The 25,542-nt window shown below is 37.5% G+C and overlaps 1 protein-coding gene and 1 pseudogene across 1 annotated transcript in view; one reads left to right on the top strand and one right to left on the bottom strand.

Annotated features, from left to right (window-relative positions):
* The first annotated feature begins 14,743 nt into the window (after positions 1-14,743).
* LOC122900960 lies at positions 14,744-15,377 on the top strand (annotated as a pseudogene).
* A 5,180-nt stretch (positions 15,378-20,557) lies between these two features.
* Positions 20,558-25,542, bottom strand: part of ST8SIA4 (ST8 alpha-N-acetyl-neuraminide alpha-2,8-sialyltransferase 4) — a 100,852-nt gene continuing 95,867 nt past the window's right edge. Inside the window, 1 exon segment of the mRNA XM_044264933.1 lies at positions 20,558-24,916. Coding sequence (XP_044120868.1) covers positions 24,634-24,916 — 283 coding nt within the window. The 3' untranslated portion in view covers positions 20,558-24,633.

The following is a 25,542-nucleotide window of genomic DNA, read 5'->3' as shown; positions in this document are numbered from 1 at the left end:
CCCAAAAATACCTGGTGCTCATAACAACATCACATTTTTACTCCTTCTCCCACCCACCTCCCCTCTAGTAACCATCGGTTTGTTCCCCATAGTTAGGAATCTGTTTCTGGTTTGTCTCCTGCTCTTTTTTTTTTTTTTCCTTCCCTTTGCTTGTTTGTTTTGTTTCTGAAATTACACATATGAGTGAAATTATGTGTTAGTCTTTCTCTGACTGACTTCTTTCAATTAGCATAATCCATCTTTGTTGTTGAATCTACGTTGTTGAAACATGACTCCATCTATGTTGTTGCAAATAACAAGATTCCATTCTTTTTTTTTTTTTAAAGATTTATTTATTTATTTACTTGACAGAGAGAGATTACAAGTAGGCAGAGAGGCAGGCAGAGAGAGAGAGGAGGAAGCAGGCTCCCTGCAGAGCAGAGAGCCCGATGCGGGACTCGATCCCAGGACCCCGAGATCATGACCTGAGCCGAAAGCAGCGGCTTAACCCACTGAGCCACCCAGGTGCCCACAAGATTCCATTCTTTTTATGACTAATAATATTCATTCATATATCTATATATGTGTGTGTATTTATATTATATTATATTATATTATATTATATTATATTATATATCACAACTTCTGTATTCACTCATCAGTCAATGGACATTTGGGCTATATCCATATTTTGGCTCTTGTATTATCATCCACTATGTCTATCAGACTGCATGTATCCCTTTGAATTAGCGTTTTTGTATTCTTTAGGTAGATACCTAGTGACACAATGGCTAGATCATAGGATAGTTCTATTTTTAGCTTTTTGAGAAACCTCCATACTGTTTTCCATAGTGGCTGCACCCATTTGCATTCCCACCCACAGTGTAAGAATTTTCTCCTTGGTCCATAGCCTCATCAACACATGTTGTTCCTCGCGTTGTTGGTTTAAGCCGTTCTGACAGGTGTGAAGTGATGTCTCATTGTAGTTTTGATTTGTATTCCCCTGATGATGAGAGATATTGAGCCTCTTTTCATGTCTCTATTGGCCATCTACATGTCTTTTTTGGAAAAATGTCTATTTGTGTCTTCTGTTCAATTTTAATTGGATTATTCGTATTTTGGGTGTTGAGTTTTATAAGTTCTTTATATATGTTGGATGATAACCCTTTATCCAATATGTCATTTGCACAAATCCTCTCCTATTCTGTAGCTTGCCTTTTAGTTTTATTGATTGCTTCCTTCACTGAACAGAAGCTTTTTATTTTGGTGAAGTACCAATAGTTTATTTTTGCCCCAGGAGACCATATCTAGAAAAAGTTGCATAGCAATGTCAAAAAGGTTACTGCCTGTGTTCATGTCTGGGATTATTATGATTTCAGGTTTCACATTTATGTCTTTAATCATTTTGAATTATTTTTGTGTATGTTGTAAGAAAGTGGTCTAGTTTCATCCTTTCCATGTTGCTGTCTAGTTTTCCTATCAGCATTTGCTGAAGAGAGCATCTTTTTCCTGCAGGATATTCTTTCCTGCTTTGTCAAAGATTAGTTGACCATGTAATTGTGGGTCCATTCCTGGGTTTTATAGTCTGTTCTATTGATCGATGCATCCTTTTTTTTGTGCCAGTACCATAGTGTTCTGATCACTACAATTTTGTAATATAACCTGAAGTCTGGAATTGTGATGCCTCCAGCTTTTCTTTTATTTTTCAAGGTTGCTTTGGCTATTCAAGTTCTTTTGTGGTTTCCATACAAATTTTAGGAGAGTTTGTTCTGGCTCTGTGAAAAATACTCAAGGTATTTTGATACAGAGTGCGTTAAATGTATAGATAGCTTTGGGTAATATCGATATTTTTATGAATATTTGTTCTTCCAATCCATGAGCATAGAATATCTTTCTATTTCTTTGTCTCATCTTCAATTTCTTTTTTAGTGTTTTGTAGTTCAGAGTATAGCTGTTCCACCTCTTTGGTTAGGCTTATTCATAGGTATCTTATTATTTCTGGTGCAGTTATAAATGGAATTGATTCCTTAATTTCTCTTGCTGCTCTTCATTATTGGTGTATAGAAGTGCAACAGATTTCTGTTCATTGATTTAGTATAGTGTGAATTCATTTATCAGTTATAGCAGTTTTTGGTGTAATCTTATGGGGTTTTCTATTCAGAGTATCATGTCTGAAAATAGTGAAAGTTTAACTTCTTCCTTGCTGATTTTGATGCTTTTTATTACTTTATCATCTGATTACTGTGACTAGGACTTCCAATACTATGTTAAATAACAGTGGTGAGAGTGGATATCACTGTCTTCTTCCCAATCACAGAGGAAAAGTTCTGTTTTTCCCCATTCCCCAAGATGATATAAGCTATGGGCTTTCCATATACGGCGCTCATTATATTAAGGTATGTTCCCTCTAAACCCACTTTGCTGACAGTTTTTATCATAAGTGGATGTTATACTTTGTGAAATAATTTTTCTGCATCTATTGAAATGATCATATGGTTCTTTTCTTTTATTAACATGGTGTTTCACATTGATCGATTTACAAACATTGAACAACCCTTGTAATCCAGGAACAATTCCCACTTGATTGTGGTGAATGATTCTTTTAAAATATAGATGGATTCAGTTTAGTAGTATTTTATTAAGAATTTTTGCATCCATGTTCATTGGGGATATCAGCCTATAGGTCTCTTTTTTTTGGTGGAGTCACCCAATTTTGGTATCAGGGTAATGCTGGCCTCTTAAAATGAATTTGATGTTTTCTCTCCTTTTCTACTTTTTAGAATAATTTGAGAAGAGTAAGTATTTAGCTCTTCTTTAAATGTTTGGTAGAATTTGCCTGTAAAGCCATTCAGTCCTAGACTGTGTTGGGAGATTTTTTATTACTGTTTCAGTCTCTTTGTTGGTTATCAGTCTTTTCAAATTTTCTATTTTTTCGTTTCAGTTTTGCTAGTTCCTATGTAAGAATATATCCTCTTCTTCCAGATTGTCCAATTTGTTGGCATATAGATTTTTATAATATTCTCTTATCCTTGTGGCCCTTTGATTATCCCATCAGAATCACACCCTGCTCAAGTGATTATATCCCTTCTGACCTGACTCAATACAGCTGAAAGACCTCCTTCAAGAACTCATCTATCCCTAGAGCATCACTGAACTGTGTGCTCAGAGACACTCCGCCTCAGGAAGGCAGGTTCTCCTTACTGAATCACCTACTCAGGATCTCTCAGCTTCTCAGGTACACTGAAATGTAGTTGTGAAATGATAGGTGACATTCTGCTGCTTAGTGTGTTTCCACACAAAGTTGCTCTTGATCATGTTGTCACTTCACATGAAAAGACTTAGAAGGAGAATAAGTTGACTTTCGCTGTCCTCTCAGAAATGAACAAAGACACTCTCCGGGAGAGTAGGATCTTGAATTTTCAAACTTGACTGAGCAATATTTCACCTGGCTGCAAAAGCTACCACATGCTACACACTCCCGATTGCCTTTAGACTTGCTAAATGCATTTATAGGCTGAGAACGAGCCGTAGGAAAAATGTGGTAGATGAAATACAGTCTTTTTCACACTGCCCCTTTTATTATTGTGTTATAAAAACCCAGGCTCAAAATAGATTGAGGTAGATTTATCTTTTAATGAAAATCACCAGGAGGTTGGAAGTCAAATATTCTTATCTTTTTCTCCTGTCTCCAGAGCAGGACTCGTTCGCGGGGCTGACCTTGCATTACAGTCCCAGAGGGAGCTACAATGACATTGTGGACTGACTTCCCTTAGAAGAGACTTTGAAAAGAGACAATGGAGCTAGCATGCCTCCTTTTAGGCTCCGTGGTCTGGGGTTGTGCGGGTCAGCTTTTCCCGAGAGCAAAGGGCGGAAAAGTTCAGGAGCCACTGTGTCCAGCAGAAAGGAGCGAGTTCTTAGGACACCGTTAGGGAGCTGCCCTTGGCCGCTCCAGAGGCCTTCTGCGGCAGTTAGAGGCTCCCGGGCGCACCTGAACTACAGATCGGAGGCTGGGCGGGTCCATCGCAGCGGGTTCTTTTCACAGGTTCCCGCAGTGAGGGGAACTGCCCTGCCTCCTTGCCACCGCGCAGCAGTGCCTGGTCCCGGGGGCCCTGGTGGTCTCCTGACTCCTTAACCGGGCAGCCTGAGAATGGTTTTACCACCCGTCTTTTTTGGGGGGGTGGGGGGTGGGGGGGGTCCGTAGTTTTTGGTCTTTCATAAACCGTTGGGGAAATAATGTTGTGTTTGTTTTTGTTTTCACTTCCCTTGCATGAATTTCAAAGTTCATCACAAAGAAGAGGTTGCGGGTTGGTGTTGGGAGAAATGAAAGTAGAGGTAATAAGAAAAAGTAGGCAAAAGAATGGCATTTAGAGGAAGAGTGATATCAGTCAGCATTTCAACTATCTGTTAAAAAAATCACTCTGGAGAAATACAGTAATGAGAATTTAATGTCAAAATGATTGTAATTTTATGCCTAAATACACTCAACATGACAAAGAATTCTCTTAATCTTAATTAGGGATAGGTGGGGGCATTCTAAATTTTTTTTTCCATAAACTGCATAGCTCCTGGAATTAATTGCCTTCTCAGAGCAATAAATAATAGAAAAACACGATTGTATCATATGTTCTGGAGAACATAAATAGCATCCCACTGATTTCTTAACTCCCTGAACTGGAGTAGCATTTCAATCTAGCTGGTAGTAATTAAAATTCCATATATCTATCTATCTAAATGGAAGGTCTTATATTTTATGTAATTACTGTACAATTACCTTACTATGAATGAATTCCATGTGCAAATGACAAAGCGAGCTTGAAGAACTGATTTGGTTAAGTAGCTTTAAATCTATTACTCCTGAATAAAAGTCTCAATGAAGTTGTATGCTGCTTAACAATTTAAGGAGTTTTGTAAATTGGCGAAACAAATTTATCTTCTATATAGATATGATTGTCTGAGACTTGTCTAGTGTAGTAAAATCTACTCCTACCCTGCTCCTACCTTCTTTTTTTAATGAGTCACAGAACTCCTTGGCATCCAGCCAGGGATGGCTAAACAAAGTTGATTAAGTTTACTTTTATTTTTCACTTTTTAAAAATATTTATTTATTTATTTATTTATTTATATGAGAGAAGGGGGGAGAGAGATCATATACAGGGGAAGGGGCAGACGGAGAGGGACTCTCTAGCAGTCTCCCTGCTGAGGGCAGAGCTCCACATGGGGCTGGGTCACAGGACCCTGAGATCATGACCTGAGCTGAAACCAAGAGTCAAATGCTTAACTGACTGAGGCACTCAGGCACCATGCTTAAGTTTAAGAAAGTTTTTTTTTTCTCTGCTTGACTTATTTCGCTAAGCATGATACGCTCTAGTTCTATCCATGTTGTCGCAAATGGCAAGATTTCGTTTCTTTTGATGGCTGCATAGTATTCCATTGTGTATATATACCACATCTTCTTTATCCATTCATCTGTTGATGGACATCTAGGTTCTTTCCATAGTTTGGCTATTGTGGACATTGCTGCTATAAACATTCGGGTGCACGTGCCCCTTTGGATCACTACGTTTGTATCTTTAGGGTAAATTCCCAGTAGTGCAATTGCTGGGTCATAGGACTCTTAATCTCACGAAACAAACTGTGGGTTGCTGGGGGGAGGGGGGTTGGGAGAAGGGGGGAAGGTTATGGACATTGGGGAGGGTATGTGCTTTTGGGTAAATTGGAGGGGGAGATGAACCATGAGAGACTATGGACTCTGAAAAACAGTCTGAGGGGTTTGAAGTGGCGGGGGGGTGGGAGGTTGGGGTACCAGGTGGTGGGTATTATAGAGGGCACAGCTTGCATGGAGCACTGGGTGTGGTGAAAAAATAATGAATACTGTTTTTCTGAAAATAAATAAATTGGAAAAAAAAGATTAAAAAAAAAAAAAGAAAGTTTTTTTTTTTAAGATTTTATTTATTTATTTGAGGGAGAATGAGTGAGAGAGAGCATGAGAGAGGAGCAGGTCAGAGGGAGAAGCAGACTCCCCAAGGAGCTGGGAGCCCGATGCGGGACTCGATCCTGAAAGTCCGGGATCATGACCTGAGTCCAAAGCAGTCACTCAACCAACTGAGCCACCCAGACACCCCTGCTTAAGTTTAAACTCTTCTCCACTCACCTGAAATTGGTAGAGCCTCCCTCAAACCCTACTAGAACCTTCCTAAAACTAACCATTGTGTTAAGAAAGAGGTTTCTTGAGGGTAGGGGGACTGAAAAAAAAAAAGAAAAAAGATTTCATTTCATCCTCTTTAGTTTTCCCTAAGATACACTCCAACTTAAATTCAACTGGGTCATGAAAATTATGTTCATAACTGGATCTGATATTAGTTGAAAACATATGAAGATCTTTTCCAGTGAAACTTAAAATCCGGGATAAGAAATTAATAACAAAATTAAAATTAGAAAAGAAACATAACCACACTAAAACCATTAGTGTGGGCACAGGTTTTTATACATCTATAAATTGGTGTGAAGTGCACACTGTTCCCCAATCTAAGAAGCATACCTATGTTCTTCCCTGTAGTAGAAGGCCTATTTATTTGTTTACTTATTTTTATTCTTTTTAAATTCTTTGAAGATTTTATTTATTTGAAAGACAGTGAGATAGAGAGAAGATGAGTGGGGGGACAGGCAGAGGGAGAGGGAGATTCCCTGCTGAGCAGAGAGCCTAATGTGGGGCTCTATCCCAGGATCCCAGGATCATGACCTCAGCCAAAGTCAGGCGCTTAACCAACTAAGCCACTCAGATGCCCCTAGAAGGCCTATTTAAAAAAAAAAAAAGTTAGAAGGCTCTTATGTCTTAGATACACTTAGAAGTGCACATCTGATATTAAGAATGAAGAAAAAATAGGTAGTGCTAAGGTAAACAAACTTTATTTTCTTTTATTTGTATAGCAAAGTTTTGTAACTGAGAAAGACTCTTATCTACTGTTTCTTGTTGTTTTGTTTGATAAAGTCCTATGATAAGCCAAATTTAGTAGTGTACCATGAGGTTGTTGGAAACATTGGACTGAGAGGAGGCACTTTACAACTGTATATTAACAGAGGGAACAAGTGAATGAATGGTAACTTGAATTAATTTATTATTATGGTATGAGAAATTTAGGAAAGTGTGAAGGGTGAGCTCAACAGTTTAAAATTTGCAGCTTTCGATTTTTTTTTTAAAAGTATCCAATGTTACACTGCATTCCTATATGTAAAGTTATAAATTTTCATCACAGTAATGGGTTTGTTGAATTAGATGTAAGATGTTTTCCCACTTCAGTCTCTTGTTCAGCAATCAAAATTATAGACCTGAATATCATGGTAACTCTAAATCTTCAAATATTTTAAAAATGTTGCTTCCCCTCAAAAACTATTTTTTTTTAGCATCTGTTAAGTGTCAGGCAGTTTTAAATGCTGAGAATAGAGAAGTGGATAATAGAAGCAAGACTTTCTGCCTTCCCAAAGCTAATATTCTACGAAAGGGAAGTAGACAGTACAAAGTAAGTAACATAATAGGTATCAGGTAGTGATGAGTGTTGGGTGTAGAAAATAAAGCAGGAAAGGGAGATAGGTATATATTTAATATAATGTAGTTAAGAAAAGGCCCACTAAGAGTGTGACCTTTGGGAAGAGAACAGAAGATGAAGAGGAAGTGAGCCATTGGAGGTATCCACGGGCAGAGGGGACACTAGGGAGAGGGTTCAACAACACAAAGGGTCTGAGGCAGAAACATAAATGATATGGCAGAAAAATAGCAAGGAAGCCACTGGGGCTGGACTGACATGAAGGAGGGCAATGGTAGTATGTGAGTGGTTCAGTGTTGCAGATCATGTAGGGGCCACTGTTAGGACCAGCTTTCTGTCTGAATGAACCAGGAAGGGGTGGGAATTTGCCTGGCATGGATACATAAATTTTATTTTAGCATCAAAATTCATTTGAATGTTAATGCTTTGGAGCAAGAGTTCAAAATGAGGCTGAACCCCATGACTTCCACTTTCTCTCTGAGTCAGAAATGAGGATTTTATTTATTTATTTTTTGGGGGGGTCACATTATTGCCCCTATTGTCAAACCTCTAATAATATGAATATTTGATATAGGACACTGGAATTAAAACTGCATGGATCAGGTTAAACTGGACCAGAAAGCCAAGATGTATTCCTCATACTAATGATCATCCTGAAAATCCCAAGACACAGGCTCCTCAGTGAGGTGTCCTGATTGCAAGAGGAGAGGAAAGACGAGAGTGGGAGTCAATGCCCCTGAGTCCAGAATCTCCTCTCAGAGCTAGAGTTAAGGCTCAACCCCTGATGTCTGAATGTTCAGGAAAGTCTGGAAACCAACAGAAGGGAGCCCATGGTTGGCTGCAACACCTCAGAACAGGAAGATCAGCACTTCCTGCCCACTGAGCCCTGGAGGTCTGGATATGAGAACAAGACATTGCCAGGGGTGCCTGTGTCCTGGGTCAGCCCCAAGGTTAATGTGGACACGTGGTTTTGTGCCTCAAAGGGAGTCCACAACACCTCCCCTTCAGATGAAAAGATAGGCATGCTGTGTCCTTGCAGGTGGCTTGTAAGTTTTTGTTTGTTTTGTTGTTGTTGTTTTTTTAACTCATAATTGCAAATAAAGGGGTTTAGATTTAAATACATGGTGAAGCATCTTCTGTCCTTTCAGATGCAAAGGACAGGTGTTTGTGGCCTGAGGATTTTGGCCAATGTTAGATTACTCAATAGGAAGATAGCCAGCCTGATGGCGACACAGTTTTGTTTTAAGAATTTGATAATTGATTTTTTAAAAAAGTATAAATCCATCTTAGTTACTTATTTTACTTTCTCCCAAATATTTTACTACATAGTTGTGTTTCAGTTTTTGATTATATATGGAAACACATTTTACATTTTTTGGGTTAAGTTCTCTGCCTAGCTAGAGCTAGCTTATGTTTCTTTCTCAATGAAAGATGTTCATTGTGGACAACCTGGTGATATTAATACATTATGCTATCACCAAGATATTTTGAGATCCTGCTAATGAAAATTTGGGGTTGTAGCAATTTGTGGAATAAGAACAAGCTAATGCAGCATGAAGGAAATCGTTAAGGAACTTATCTTGAGAATACAAATGCGTCAGAAAGGATCTGGTCAATACTAATTGATGGCTAATAATGAACTCATTTGCACACCACTAGTACACTTATCATTTATTAAATGTCAACACCACATTGAGAAGATAATTTAAAACTCCAAGAATTTTTATTCATTCATTACCATCATTTTGTAGAATCAAATACCTCCTTAATTGTAAGACTCTCTATTATTTTAGCTGAAATTAAAACAAAACAAAGCAAATCTTCCAAATAATTTATAAATAAGATGGACATTAAGCAGCACTCTGCCTTTAGACTTGTTAGAATATTAAAATATGTGTGCCTTGGAATCAACTAAATACAGTAGTTAAATAATTCATCTAACTACAGGAATTACTGACGTACTAGGTGTCAGCTACTATGAGGGGCACTCTAGTTCTAACAGAACTGATACAAAATAATCTCTGTCCCCAAGCTATTTTATTTTACAAAATAGAAAGAAAATTAAATAAGTAATAATAATAGAGTTTGGACAGTGCTTTGATATGGGAAATACAAACTGGTGTTTGAGCTGAGAGCCAAATGATCAACAGATGCTAGCCAGCTAATATGTAGTGGGTGTCTGGAAAGGTGTTCTAGCTAAAAGGATTGGCCAGAGGAAATGGAGAAATGATGGTGCTAAAAAAAAAAAAAAAAAAAAATTAGTATGGCTAGAACATATGGTTTGGTTCATAAAATTTAAGTGTCAACAAATGCGATTCAAGAAACAAGAAGATTCAAGTTCCTGAAGAGTTGATAAGCCCAGAGTAATGAAAACTGCTCTGAGATCTATAATAGCTATCATTTAATACAGTCAGGGTCCTAGTCACCCTGAGTGCATCTATCTTCTTTTTGAAATACCCTGTTTCCTCGGAAGTGAAATGGAATTAAATGTTTGTTGTAAGGAAAATGTTTACCTGGAGGAGCAACCTGTAATTAACAGAACTTTTGAGTTGAGACAGACAGGTAGGCACATAGAGTACATCTTGACACATGCAGAGAAGCTTCAGCTTTGCATCTGGAAAGCTGGAGGAAGGATGCTGTCTGAAAATCATTCTTTCATCTGAATATTCCAACAGTCAGAATTTTTAAAATTTACATTCATACCACAGAATACTAAATAGTAGTGAAAATGAATCTGAGTGCTATATGCATCAAGATCAGTACCAGCTCTACATACACTAAGAGAAAAATCCAGTGGTAAAGTGATACATAAAGTATGAGTCTACTTTTATTAAGTTTAAGCCATGTATAAAAACTATATATTATTTAATGACATAAACACATGGTAAAATTATCATGGAAAATCAGGGGTTCTAGATTCTATTTTGTCATAAACACACATTAATATATATGTGAAAGTTTGTATAATTCGTTATAAGAAAATAGTTTTTTTTTACTATATTTCCAATATCAAGTACCTTCAGCATATAGTGTATTACAAACCCTCACCATTTAAATTATTTCCACCAATTATCACATCTTAGCATATCTAAGTGTCAAACTCCACGAGGCTATTATTACTTTCTCCAGTTAACAGATAATTTGAAAATTAGAGATTTCAGAGCAAATAAGTGAGAGAGTCAGGGTTAAATCAGGCCTTTTTGTCTGTAGCCCTGAGGTCTTTTCTCCGTAGACATGACCTGATCATTGACTGTGAAAATTCCCCCCCAACCTATTGAAGCAGGATGATCTTGAACCATGCTGTCCAAGTCAATAGTCATTATGTAGCCTTATGTTGCTATTGAACACTTTAAAAGCTACAGATTCAATATTTGGGGAGGTGGCAATCTATGTGTCCCTGATTTTTGTTTCCCCAAACATGGCCCTGATTTTGATAAAACAAGCTTCCTTGGTTGAGCATTTTACCTTGTTTGGAGCTGGGCTATTTAGATGATTAAGTTTTGGACCTAGTCCTCAGCTTTTCCTTTTTCTTTTTTTTTCTTTTTCTTTTTCTTTTCTTTTTCTTTTTCTTTCTTTTTCTTTCTTTCCCCTCCTCAGAAGAAGAATGTATCTCTGTGAACTCCCAGAGTCCCTTTCTCTATCCTTTCAATCGCCTGTTAATTAGTAGTAGCTATTTATTATATTTTTCTAGAACATCATTTATGGTGTTTAACAATAGTCATTCGACCCTATTGTCCTTAAAATTGCTATTTTCCCTCTATTTCTGGTATACTATCTGAATGCCCTGAATGATCCAGGATAGGGCCTAAGTCAATACCTTAGTGTGTACTAGGGTACACGTAAGTCATACAAATAGGTGATGCGCAATTCCATATCAATTACTTCTGCTGAACCATTGTTTATCCCCAGCTCACATCTATGGCCTCTAAGGAGGTTCCTTAGGACTAAGTGCCAGAGGGAAAATTCATGTCTAAGTCTCAGATAATTCAGCTTTAGTTAATTCTGAAAATGTGTTTCTGACTGTACTTTAGCACAATCCAAGTGTGGTCCTACAGGACAGTGATAAGAGGAAGCCCTCCCAGGGAGTAGAGTTGGGAGTAGTATGCTTGGTCGTTTATTCTGAATCAAAGTGGCACATGATTTGACTCATTGAATAGGGACTTAGACAGGCAAAAATTGGAACATAGGAAAACAGAGGAAGTCTGGAGTCTTACATTCAGATGGATTTGGGATAAAATTTGTAGATTATTGTTTGTCTCATATTAATAGCTGACAGAGACAAAAAGCCTGTGTGACTAGGTGGACAAGATGGGCCATCCTGCTGATGAGCATCAGTCCACTTCTCAGCCAGTGCAGTGTTTGCACAATGGGCCCATGAGCAAGTTATCCTGGTGGCTAAGATGGAACGATGCATGGGCCCGACTGTGTGGGTTCCTTCCCACGAAGATTGATAAGCTATTGCCATTGCTAAATGCATAACCTGTCAATAGCAGCAACCAGTGTGGGCCCTAAATTCGGTATTAACTTAGGCTGAACAATCTGGAGGCCTGTTGAAATGATAAAAGGTGGCATTTTTGGACCCTTTCGAATTAGACCCTTTCAATTCTAGAGCAGACAGCAATTTAAACTTACCAGAATCAACATAATTCTCAACATGGATTTGCTTTCCTACATTCAGTACTTCGCCAACCTTATATTATCCAGGGTCTTAAAAAATCCCTAATTCATTAGAATGGGATCATCAAGGTTTCCTTAGACTAACAAGACAATTTTATGGCAAACAACGTGAGGCAGTGCATAAATTACCGTTACCGTGGAATTGACTTGTTTCACTCTACACCCTGTCACCACAAAGTGTTAACCTAATGTGGTAATAGGATAACCTCTTAACTGCTCAATAAAATGACAACTCAGAGCCAGGACACCATGCAGTTTGGGTATACTGTCTTTTTTTGTTTTTTTTTTTCAATTTATTTATTTTTAGAAAAACAGTATTCATTATTTTTTCACCACACCCAGTGCTCCATGCAATCCGTGCCCTCTATAATACCCACCACCTGGTACCCCAACCTCCCACCCTTCCACCACTTCAAACCCCTCAGATTGTTTTTCAGAGTCCATAGTCTCTCGTGGTTCACCTCCCCATCCAATTTACCCCAACTCCCTTCTCCTCTCTAACACCCCTTGTCCTCCATGCTATTTGTTATGCTCCACAAATAAGTGAAACCATATGATAATTGACTCTCTCTGCTTGACTTATTTCACTCAGCATAATCTCTTCCAGTCCTGTCCATGTTGCTACAAAAAGTTGGGTAGTCATCCTTTCTGATGGAGGCATAATACTCCATAGTGTATATGGACCACATCTTCCTTATCCATTCATCTGTTGAAGGGCATCTTGGTTCTTTCCATAGTTTGGTGACCGTGGCCATTGCTGCTATAAACATTGGGGTACAGATGGGTCTACTGTCTTTTAAGATGTGTGATCTCCTTTAAACTAATGGCCAGTATATGGTGCTGTGTCCCAAATATCTAGAATGCCAGTCCTATAATCAAGTGATAAAAGTACCATTGGCTCTTTTTCTCATACGTCTGTCAATTTATTTTAGAAATGTTTGTTTCTGGTATTCACATTCAAATTCCATTAGATAATAAGTCTTGATTTCTAATGTGGGAATGTTTTTCTTTTCCAGTGGACTCAATAAAGTTCCACTAAACTTGAAGGTAGCAATAAGCTAATATGCAAAGAAAGGAGTTATCATACTGGCAGAAGTAACAGACACAGATCATGACAGAGTTGGTGCTATATGATGAGGAAAGAGGAAACTGTGTCTGGGACCCAGCAGATTCACAGGGTATCTCTAGTTGCTTTAGTGCCCAGACATAAATCTGAATGGAAAATTGCAGCAATCCAAGAGAAGTCAACTATGTGCCCAGATTCAGGTCACCTCTCTACAAGAAACCCACACTAGCTGAAGTAAGGGAACTCTGAGAAAGGAGATGATGAATATCAATTATGACTTGGAATAATTTACAGATGCTTGGACTATAGTTGCCAAACTAATCGCTTACAGCCATCTGACAATTTAGAGAGTTGGTAATGGACTGGAATTAATGGAAGGTACCAGCCTATGCAAGTGGTATGCTAGGAGGACTATATTAAATACTTTATGCACTACCTCATTTCTTCTCCACTTCATGACTCATTCTAATCATTGACTTAGCAAACAATATTATGTAGACTGTGCCTAGTATCAAGCATGCATTGCTTTCACATACTACTTGAGTGTTTTTCTGGCACATGCTTTAGGTCATCTCTGGGAGCTAGCTAAGAATTCACATGTACAATCCACAAATTGAAGAAGTTTATCACACATGGAGAAACTCTGAATGGAGGGTTGGGTCTGATGGGTAATTGCTTCTTCTATAGTCTTTGAATCTGGAGATCCTTATGATAAATTTCTTCAGATAGTCCAGGTGGGACTGAGCACTCAGTCTCCACAGAAAACGTCAATTTGAAAACATATCTTTTATATAGGCTTTCTCTTCTTTCCTGTTACACTCCTCCTATGTGTTAGTCCCTTCAATCTGCAGTAACAAAATATAATTGACAAGGGGGCTTATGAACAACAAATTGTCATTCTCACAGTTCTGGAAGGTGAGATGTCCAAGAATCAAGCTCCAGCAGATTTGGTGTCTGCTGAGGACCTGGTTCCTGGTTCAAAGACAGCCATCTTCTTGTCATGTCTTCACGTGGTATAGAAGGTCAGGGAGCATTCTTGGGTTCTTCTTCTGTGAGGACATTCATCCCATTCATGATGGCTCCACCCTCATGGCCTAATCACCTCCCAAAGTCCCCATTTCCAAATACCACCATTTGAGGATCAGGTTTCAACAACGAATTTTGGAGGGACACAGACATTCAGTTTATGGCACCTGGTTCCTCACTTCTACTCCCTGGGAGCATTTGCCCAATACACTATTTGCATTAAAAACCCCCTTGAGCTGTTTATTAAAGGGAACCTATACTATGAATATGACATGAATATGCATATTTTGTCTCTGAATAGATTCCTTAAATTTATTATTCCCGTATACCTGTACATCTGCCAAGTTTACAAACATCAGAGTGGGTATGATCTCTAGAGGTGTAGAGAGAGAAGAAAACTGAAGAGAGCTCTGCCACCACCACCTCCAATGCCAAGGCTGGAAGCGCTGCAACCATGGCACCTTACAGCATTGTCTCCTCACCTGTTGGAGAGTGATGTAAGGCCATAAGCATGCTGCTGGCTGACCAGGGCCAGAACTGGAAGAAGAGGTGGTGACCAACAAGACCTGCCTGCAGGGCTCATTCAAGCCCTCCTGTCTACCAGGGAAGTTTTCTGAATTCCAGGACGGAGACCTTAAGCCTGTACCAGTCCAAGGCCATCCTGCAATACCTGGGCTATTCTCTTGGGCTTGGTGGGAAGGACCAGAGGGAGGCCGCCTTGATGGACGTGGTGAATGGCTCCATGGAGGATCTCTGTTGCAAATACGTCGTCTTCATCTATGCCAACCCCACGGCAGGCAAGGAGGGGTTTATGAAGGCACGACTATGGTACCTGAAGTCTTTTGAGTTCCTGCTGTCCTAGGACCAGGGAGGGGCAAGTCTTCATCGTAGGCATCTGGATCTCCTTCTTGGACTATACATTGCTGAACTTGCTGCTGATTCACCAGGTCCTAGAACCCCACTGCCTGGACTCCTTCCCCCTGCTCTCTGCCTACGTGGCATGCCTCAGCCCTGTGCAGGAGCTCAAGTCCTTCCTGGCCTCCCCCTAGCATGTGAAGATCCCTATCAACCACACCAGGAAGCAGTGAGAGCATTGTTATTCTCTCCAGGAGGTAGGGCCCCGCACATCTTCCTTTCTCCAGGACCAATAAAGTTCCTAAGCACGGAAATAAAGAAGAAGGAGAAGACTGAAGAGAAATCCTCAGAAATACATTTTAAATAAGGACAGGAAAGCACAAGCCCACAGAGGAAAGGGAGGGTATGGTCACTGAATGAGAATATTAGAAGGCTCACATTCTATATTTTGGAAAGTTTGGGCAGGTGGATTTTCAAATTCTGAAACCATCCCCAAATCAAACTTTAAAGTCATGATAATTTGGAAGGATTTGTCAAAGTGAAAGAAATAAGTCATTGTTCAAAGTCATTACTGGAGGCAAGTAAAGGACTTTTTTTTTTTTTTTTTTATGGTAGATTCCATCAAGCTGGAAACAAAGTTAATATTAACACAGAGATATTTGGAAGTGGAGGGTCTTATACAATGGGAAATTTCAGTAAGTCTGCACTTACCTGGCCTTAGTAGGTGTTTGGTTTAGGGTAGACTTCAGTTTGTTTAAACTTGTAATTCAACAATGATACTATACTGGTCAGGAGTAGGAGTGGAAATTACCTAATTTCCATAAGCAGTTTTTTAGGGTAATGGTTACTAACACACACACACACAGAGAGAGAGAGAGAGAAGGGCAGCTGGTTTCTGTTCTTTACTCCTTTGTTAGTGGACTATTGCTTGTCTTGATTTTACTGCCTGACTGTAAACCATGCTCAAAGTAGCCTGTGTCCTTTGCCTTGCCCTTTTGTGCTCTCTGAACTCTCTGGGCACTCCAGAGATAGAATACTTGTTACCAAAGGATATGATTTCTTATTCTCTTGTATGTCTCTTCCAGGTAAACCTCATGTTTAGTAGAATGCCTTGTAAGTAGTATTACTTTATAAAAGTAGTTTATAAAGTAGTTTTTATTTTACATACCATCAAGATTTGCAAATGCATATATATATATAAACTCCCATAAGAAAAGCATACCATCAGCGTCTACAAAATTAAATAAAATTACCCTATAAGTGAATGTCTAGTATATTGTTGTTGTTTTGGTTTTTTTTGTTTTTAAAGATTTTATTTATTTATTTGACAGACAGAGATCACAAGTAGGCAGAGGCACAGAGAGAGAGAGAGGAGGAAGCAGGCTCCCCACTGAGCAGAGAGCCCAATGTGGGGCTCGATCCCAGGGCCCCAGGATCATGACCTGAGCCGAAGGCAGAGGCTTTAACCCACTGAGCCACCCAGGCACCCCTCTAGTATATTGTTAAAAAGCAGGACTAAGAACTATGAATAGAGACAATTATTACATCAACCCACAAGATTACAATGACCACAGAAAAACTGACTATACTTATTTTTCTTTCACTAAGTCTATGCTTTACCTTTGAAGAGCTCAGCAAATAAAGACATAAGGTAAAATAAAGACTTAAAATAAAGAATAAATAAAATCTAAATAAATAATAAAGACTAAAATAAAGACAAATAAAGACATAAAGTAAAATAAAGCCAAATAAAAATTTGGCTTATTAACAGAGCCTACAGAAACATTTCTCCATATATGTACATGTTAAATACCAAACAGCTGGGCTTGGATCTACCCTGTTATTGTTCTAGATCTGAAAAACAGATGATCTATTTGAACACAATGACCTTACGCCCAATCATGGAGATCAACTCACATGGAATCTACAGCAGAACAACTCCAGGGTAGTGATCTTTCTTGGAAAACATCTGCTACCAGCTGAGTGTGTTTACATTTTGACAGCCCTGGCAGATGTGCTCATATACGGCCCATCTGTGTGGTGTTAGGCTAGAGGTGAGGAAGCTGGTCTGGACAGACAGTTTGGAGAGAGCTTATTGTAGTACACGGAGTTGTTCTAGAAAATGCAAATTAGCACCTCATAGCATTTTTTTTCTTCCTGTGCTATTAATAGCAAGGAACTGATTTGTTTGCATTGCCCAGAATGAGCAATAAAGTTATGTTTGGGACTGCTTTTTAACATGTAGCCATGGTCTGATTAATATTTTAAAAAAGGATAATTGTTATTATAAAAATTAATACAGAAAGTTTAGAGAATAAATAAATATATCAGTTTAAAATATTTTTCATATTTGAAAATATTATTAAGATAATATTTTGGTCTATGGGGAAAAAAACACTGAATAAATGAAGTATTTATTTCTACCTGAAGCTTTTACATGTTCTATTCTCTGCATCGTTTGTTACATTCTGAAGTATTATTCAAAGTGTGTTGTGAGGAATATAATTTCACACTTCATAGTAGTTACATACAAAATTACCTATGTCTTTTTAAAAATTATTTTTATTAACATATAATGTATTATTTGCCCGAGGGGTACAGGTCTGTGAATCATCAATCTTACACATTTCATAGCACTCACCATAGCACATGCCCTCCCCAGGGTCCATCACCTAACCACCCTCTTTCTCCCCCGACCCCCAAGCATCCCTCAGTTTGTTTCGTGAGATTAAGAGTCTTATGATTTGTCTCCCTCCCAATCCCATCTTGTTTCATTTTTCCCTTCCCTACTCCCTCAACCTCCCACCCTGCCTCTTAAAGAAATTTCTTTATTGTAAGATTTCTCAGATGTTTTAATATGTTGGTGTATTTTCAGAATATCCAAGGAAGAAATATACAGAATTCTCATTCAATGAGCATATTTTTGTGGAACATATCTCAGACTAATATTCTCTTGTGTTTACTTGAGAAATTTTACTTTGGTGATTGAGTCAGAAATCAGCAATCTGGAAGGAAAAAAGTTAAAAAAAAAAGAAAGAAAAAATAGATTCATATTAGCATTTACTTATTTCACATAATTCATTTATAGAGATTCCAGAAATTAAGGAACTAAGTGATTAAGATATATCTTAGTTTGATATATTATCAAACAATAATTCTATTCTTATATCCAAGATTTTTTTTCTCTTTCATGGGCTCATGCGTAATGAAACTAGTTTATAGGGGAGATCATTAAGATGCTCTGTTAATTTGGATATTAGGTTATTCCCATTCTCATAAAGAGAAAGAAACTAGTTCTAAAATGTTCTAAAATGTTCTAAAAACACGTAAAATGCATGAACTTCAACCTTAAGAAACTTAAGTAGTTGCTAAAAGAGATGAATGAAACACCCAAATTCAATCATGTTTGTTTAGGAATCTCACAATTAAGAGTTTTAAATAACTGTAATGTAATAGATTTTGTGATACATAGTCAGATTCTAACATAGGAGTAATGAAAACGTGCATGAAAAAAATGAGGAAAGAAGTTGGAGTGAGAATTGGTAGGGTTTATGCAGCAGAACTGGGAGAGAGCCACTGACCTGGAAAGCACAGATCTTGTCATTAGAGATGTTTGTTCTATTTGAAGACAGGGATAGCTTATTAGATGGTCCCGAAGTCCCAAGTGATATACTCCTCCTAAATACCTGCCTATACTTTTGAACTTTGCTCATTAAATAAATTTTTTTCAAGTTTTTAATTGAATTCTAGTTAGTTAACATATAGTGTAATATTGGTTTTAGGACTAGAATTCAGGGATTCTTCAGTAAGATACAATACCCAGTGCTCCACACAAGTGCCCTCCTGAATAGCCCCCCACCCATCTAGCCCATGCCCCACCTACTCCCCTGGGGTAATCCTCAGTTTGTTCTCTATCATTCAGTTTCTTTCTTTCTTTTTTTTTTTTTTTTTAAGATTTTATTTATTTATTTGACAGACAGAGATCACAAGTAGGCAGAGAGGCAGGCAGAGAGAGAGGAGGAAGCAGGCTCTCTGCGGAGCAGAGAGCCCGATGCAGGGCTCGATCCCAGGACCTTGGGACCATGACCCAAGCTGAAGGCAGAGGCTTTAACCCACTGAGCCACCCAGGCACCCCTCTATCATTCAGTTTCTTAAGGTTTGTTTCCCTCTTTCCATTATTCCATTTCTCATATGTTCATCTGTTTTGCTTCTTAAATTCCATGTATGTGTGAAATCATATGGTATTTGTCTCTCTGACTTGTTTCACTTAGCATTGTGCTCATTAAATAATACTGTTTGCAAACTTAGTTTCGCAGGGAACCTCTCATCAGTTAAAAAGACGCGGCATCAAAATGTGACGAGAAGGTGGGCACCGAAGTCACACTGGCTGGATTCAATAATGGTTCTTTTAACTTCTGAACTGTGTTACCCTTAGCAAGTCACATAACTTCTCAATCTCATCTGAAAAACTGAGGTAGTGCTATATCCATTACACAGGTTCATGCTGAGTTCTGATTTTATCCCAAGAATCAAGAGGGATTACCCATTGTATATGGATCCTTGAAAATAAAAGGTAATTATGTAAATACAAGTAAGATCTATTGTCATTAAACATTGTTAATGGTTCACTCTTGGTCTCTAGCAAATACTCAAAAATTGCAGAACACTAAAAGTGACCTCATGAAAACACATTAGTTTCTGAAGAAAACAGCGCAGAGTGTGAAAATGTAGATTTGGCAGTTACATAAAGTCATGGAAGAAGACTGAAATAAGCAGGTTTTCAGAAATCACCTCCTGGAGTGTGAACTGCAAACAGTAGTAAGTGGATGTAACAGCAGCTGAAATCACAAGTCAAGGGCAGCCATAAGAATGTGCGGTGTGTGAGGAGCCACGGACCTCTCCATGAAACCAGACTGACCCGCCGACAGTAGGATAAATTGGATACAAATGTAACTGGTGTTAACACTCCATTCCCTGAACCAGAAACAGAATGTACCGAATTTAACAAAAATTGTTAAAGATTTCCTGATTTTTTTTTAAATTTTATTTGCCAGAAAGATCACAAGTAGGCAGAGAGCAGGCAGAGAGAGAGAGGGAAGCAGGCTCCCCAGAGAGCAGAGCACCCAATGCAGGGCTCGATCCCAGGACCCTGAGATCATGACCTGAGCTGAAGGCAGAGGCCTAACCCCTGAGCCACCCAGGTACCTTAAAGATTTCCTGATGTTTATGGAGCTTTTGATATTTTTCATGTTTCTGTGCATACGCTGTAAAAATAAATGGTTTGCCAGATTGTCACTGGCTAGCAGAGGGGCAGGGAAGACAAAAGCACTAGCTACATTTTGTTTAAAACTCTCCTCTTATCTTATTGTACAAAGTGGAACTGGGGGGCTTGGATATAAGAGATGAGAGAAAATTAGGAAAAAAAAAAGGGAGATTTAATTTATTTTACAACTTTACAAATGATAAAACAATAACACCCAATTGCTATACATAAACAATAGGAAACAGTGTTGAGCAGAATGAACTTGACAGAATAAATCTCACCTTTCAATTCCACAAATGATGTAAGAAATACTCAGTAGCAATTATCCTGTGCAGCAGTGCTATCTCTGTAAACTCTTTTTTTTTCCTGCTATATACATTTGAAACACTTGTGCTTTTGCCTACACAAAGAAACATTTATTAAAAGGTGCTACTTAAATGGGAGACACAGGGCCTGGGAGCCACTGAAAACTGCAATTTAAATACATTGCCAGCTTGAAAACTTTTTTAAATTTTTTTTTTTTTTTAAGACTTGGCCATATTAGACCCTTATTGAAACTCTAAGTATGAACAATAGAATTCAGTTATAAAGTAGATCCCTCTTAAAGCAGGTTAATAACTGAAGTCTCAAAAGAACTTCTTTATTCTAAAGTAGTCTAATCTCCAGACTGCTTAACAGCACAGCCTCTGAAGATGTTAGCATGACACGAATCTAGTGTGTGTATATTACAGACTCTGTGGGTAACACAAACACACATATATAACATTGTATATATGCATCACACATGTCTATTTGTACTATATAGATATAACTATAGCACATATATAATAAAATATCTATGTCTAGGTGGGCTTTATTTGGATTTTCTGTCATCAGATAGGAACAATAACCCTCTTTCACTCAATTTTTTAAAACATTGGTATACTGATAAGGTCTAATGGGAAAACTTCCAAACTCGTAGAGGTAACAACTAACTATACATGACTTTTCCTATACCTCTTCCACAATTATAGATACTCCCAACAATAAGCACATGAAAACAACTCTTATGAACCAAATACCACATTGTGTGCAGTAATGACTAACTGGCTCAATTAGAAATAAATTACTTTGTTCACCTTTTTCCTGTGTAGAAGCTTAGTAACTAGTTGGTATGTACACTACCCCCAGCATCACTTAAGTAAATTGCTTATGTAAGCATATATGTAGAAATTTCCATTAGCAGTTGATATACATTTCATATGATATACAATACATAAAGACATCTGAATGCCCAGCACCTTCCTTCAGACAGAAAAACTTCCACAGTAATTTCATCAGTCCTGTGGGCTGAATCACTAGATTTGCCCCCAAAATCTGTTACTGATTCTTTTTTTTTTTAATTCCAGCAACTTAATATTGAATATAGAACAGGCTGGGTAATAATGATGAAAATATTTCCATGGCCTATTCATGTCAACAGCACAGTAACAAGCACGTTCTCTAAAGGACAAGAATATTTCACAATCAGCTGCCTGAGCATTGCCAGGTACAGGGGGAAATTGTGAAAAAGAAACAAAAAATTAAAGCTGTGAACATACGGTAGTCTCAAAAGAAAAAAATTCAGATGTTTCAAGTATGTATTTATTATTTGATATTATCATGATCCCTTTTGGCCCATATTGGTTAAATGGAATTCTTCTTCCTGCTTTTAGCCTTCAGCGATCTCCTTGCCTCATCCTTGTAAGAAGGCCACAGTAGCTTGTGAAGGTGGTGGGGCAGATGGAAAGCTATACAATAGGGAATGGAATGGTCTTGTACAGTTTGTTTTCTTTGAGCACTAAATGCCTTTAATTGAATTCATTCTTGAGTATTGAAAGTTCCCTGAGATGAACAAAAGTAGTCTCAGTCGATACTGAAGCCCTTTTTTATATGCTGAAAATTTTTAGAACTGGGCAATTAATTTAGAGAACACGAAGTATAGGGCAACAAAGCAATGCGAAGCTAAAAAGGCACTACTCAATGCATCTATGAGATAAACATTAATGCACTAAACAGTGAGTGGCTGGGATGCTTTTGCTGTGGCCTTAAAATTGTTTAAACACATTTGTTGATAATGCAGTAAAAATGGCAAGGTTCCTTGCTGCTGCTTTTGAAGACATACTTTGAATGAGTTCTGAGGTGGATTTGACTATCAGAATTTACTTGTAACTTCAAATTTTTTATTGAATTCAAATTAAAGCCTACTCAAAAAGCTTACCCACAAGTAGTAAAAATTAAGGTTCTATAAATCATCTACTTTGGATTTGTTACGTGGATCAGACTTTTCATCTTTACATTCTGAATTTGTGCCTAGTTCTTTTAAGATTTCCAATAGATAAGAGGTTAATGACAAAAGTGCATCATGTTCTGTCCATTTTTAGCTCTGCATCTCCTTTATGCATTCTATTTTGTTTTCTTAGAGACACATGAATTCTAAAAAATAGTATTCTGAAACCCAAGGTTCTCCTATTTTTAAAAATTATACCACATATTATTAATATATTAAGAACTGTCCTACTGTGAACATCCTTTTCTATGAGAACATGTATGTGTATATATATATTTATATATCTATAAATATATATATATATATGGAAAATCTCCATGCTATTTCTTTTTTCTTTTTTCGGACTAGAAACAAAACATACATATTCCCCATGCTATTTCTTCTTTCCTCAGACTGCTTTCCATAAGAAACAGTAAGTCACGTAAGTGTTTCAGGCTAAGAGTAGAAGTGGGAACATAGTACCCCTGCTTTCTAAACAGTTTGCCATTAGGATTACCTACCAGTATAGTATAAGTTAACAGAAAACTGGCCTATTGGTCAATTCTATCACATGTTAAAACTTTTTGAATCACTTTCTTAATAATCTCATGTGCTTCTTTGAAAACACATTAATGTGATAATGTGAATAAATTTAACCACAGGAAAATATTGGCCAATTTAATTCACTTGAAGTGCAAATACTGACACACAGATTCATTATTAAACCTCTTAAAATTAATCATCTGTTATGAAGACAACATTCTACTAATCATGTTGTTTCTGCACTAAGAAAATTTAACAGTGACGTAAAGAGAATGCCAATCTTTCCATTTGAAGAATAAAGGGAATATCAAAGAACTGGAAGTCTCATATCAGCCCCATCAGTCTAATACTTATCTAAAGGGCAAAATGCTTCCACAAAATTATTACGAAATGTAAAAGCTATGGAAATATTCCTTCAAATAAAGTTTGAGTTTGAAAGCTTTAATATCTCTAAAGACAACTTCCATATTAGTAGCATAATAATATATTAATATAATATTTTCATGAAAGGAGAATGGTTTGTTGTGTAGAAACATCAGCACAATCTTTGGTACCAAAAGTGCTTGTTTTCTTTCTGCTAATTTTACCATCTCAGATGACACAGAACATCTTTCCTTTAGAATGGCTCAAGATGACTGAGTGGTACAGTTTAGCTGGTACCTTCTACACCCCTGGAAAAAAATCTGGAGGTCTAGAGTTGTGCAAAATAAAACTCTTTTACAAAGTCGTCATGTGATTGCTCTTTAAAAATATAAGAACTTTAAAAATGATTCCTTGAAGGTTATTTATCTCATTAATATTTATCTCAGAAAAGATTTCTAAACACCCTATACCCAAACCAAAAGAGACTCCAGAAGACAAAAACAAAAACAACAAAAACAAAAACATAAAGTTCATGATCAGACTCAGAGTCCTGACTGAAGGCATTTACTTGAGTTGTTTCATCTTACGGATTTCACTGCTCAAACTATTTCCATCTCGATTTCTGCTGACAAGGATGGTTTAATCCCCAGGGCTGAGCTGTATTCCTGGGCGACTCTTTTAATGTGCTTGGCGTTGCCATGGCAGCCCAACAGTGATGAACACATTTGCCTCATTAACTAATGACAAGTGCATTGTTGGATCTTGTAAACACTACTGATTATACATTCAAACTGTGTTCTTAGTGGAAGTGGCACTTACTAGGACCCTTGAAGTCAAAATATGTGTTTTTTAGAGCACTTTGCAGGTATTTCATCAGCTGGTAGCAGATTCCTCATAAATGTCCTCTATCACCTTGTATCTAGATTCTTGGTGGATGCTGAAACTCAGTCTGGTTTTGGATCCCATTTTCAAATCTTAGGAAGCATCTTCAGAAAAGAAGTGCGTATTCAGTTTGTATGTTTTCAAATGTGCTTTATTGCTTTATACACTTTCCTGTTGTTAGTTTCAGAGCTCCTCTATTATGCAGCACATTCAATGTTTTGAATTCTAATGGCATTCTGTGAGGACTGGCGTTGGAAAAGTACCTATATTTTAAGTCATCGTAGTAATGATATTTGACGGCTTTTCCATTCAAATCCTTAGGGAATGGCCAGAATCCATACAGGTGAATTTCATCACAGAATCTTGTGGCAAGTGTATACATGAGGAGACCTGTGCTGGGTCTTTTGATGGGAACTTTGTTTGTCAGCCAGTAACTGGAAAAGAAAAAAACACACACAGAAAAGAATTTAGAGAAACATACAACATACCCTATGGCAAAGTATATATGATGTGATATGGAAGTAAAGTTAAATTTGAAAAGTATCATTATGAGTAACATTCGAAAGACTGCTACAGCAATAACATATTTCTCAAGCACTTAGAAAATTTAATATATGCATTTTATTTTTCCTTATTCTTTATCTCCTTGCTTATTTTTGAGGTTGTGTAAAGTGAGAAAGTGTGTAAATATTACTGTGGAATATCATATTCAAAATGAATTCAGAGCAAACATTTGTAATAATATACAGAACAGAATCTTCTCAGAAAGTGTTAAATATCACTGTGAAGGACATAGTAATTGGGAAGAGATTAGGTAATTCTCCTAGAAAAAGAGAATTTGAAACTTTGCCCATTAGTTTTTCAAAATCTCTGATATTTCAATTAAAAATCCAAACAAATACTTCACTTGCCTTATACTGACTTGTTTAATTTCAATTGTCCAAATTCCATTTTACAAAATTAAAAATATTGCCTTAACCCACAGAAAAACAGCATAAAACAAATAACATATAAACAAACAATTCACCACTTAGTTTAACATTTTGTTACATAGGTAAAA

The sequence above is a fragment of the Neovison vison genome, chromosome 1, assembly GCF_020171115.1.
Source record: "Neovison vison isolate M4711 chromosome 1, ASM_NN_V1, whole genome shotgun sequence".
NCBI lineage: Eukaryota > Metazoa > Chordata > Mammalia > Carnivora > Mustelidae > Neogale > Neogale vison.
Note: the sequence above shows the minus strand (reverse complement) of the source record. Positions and strands in the feature narration are given on the sequence as shown.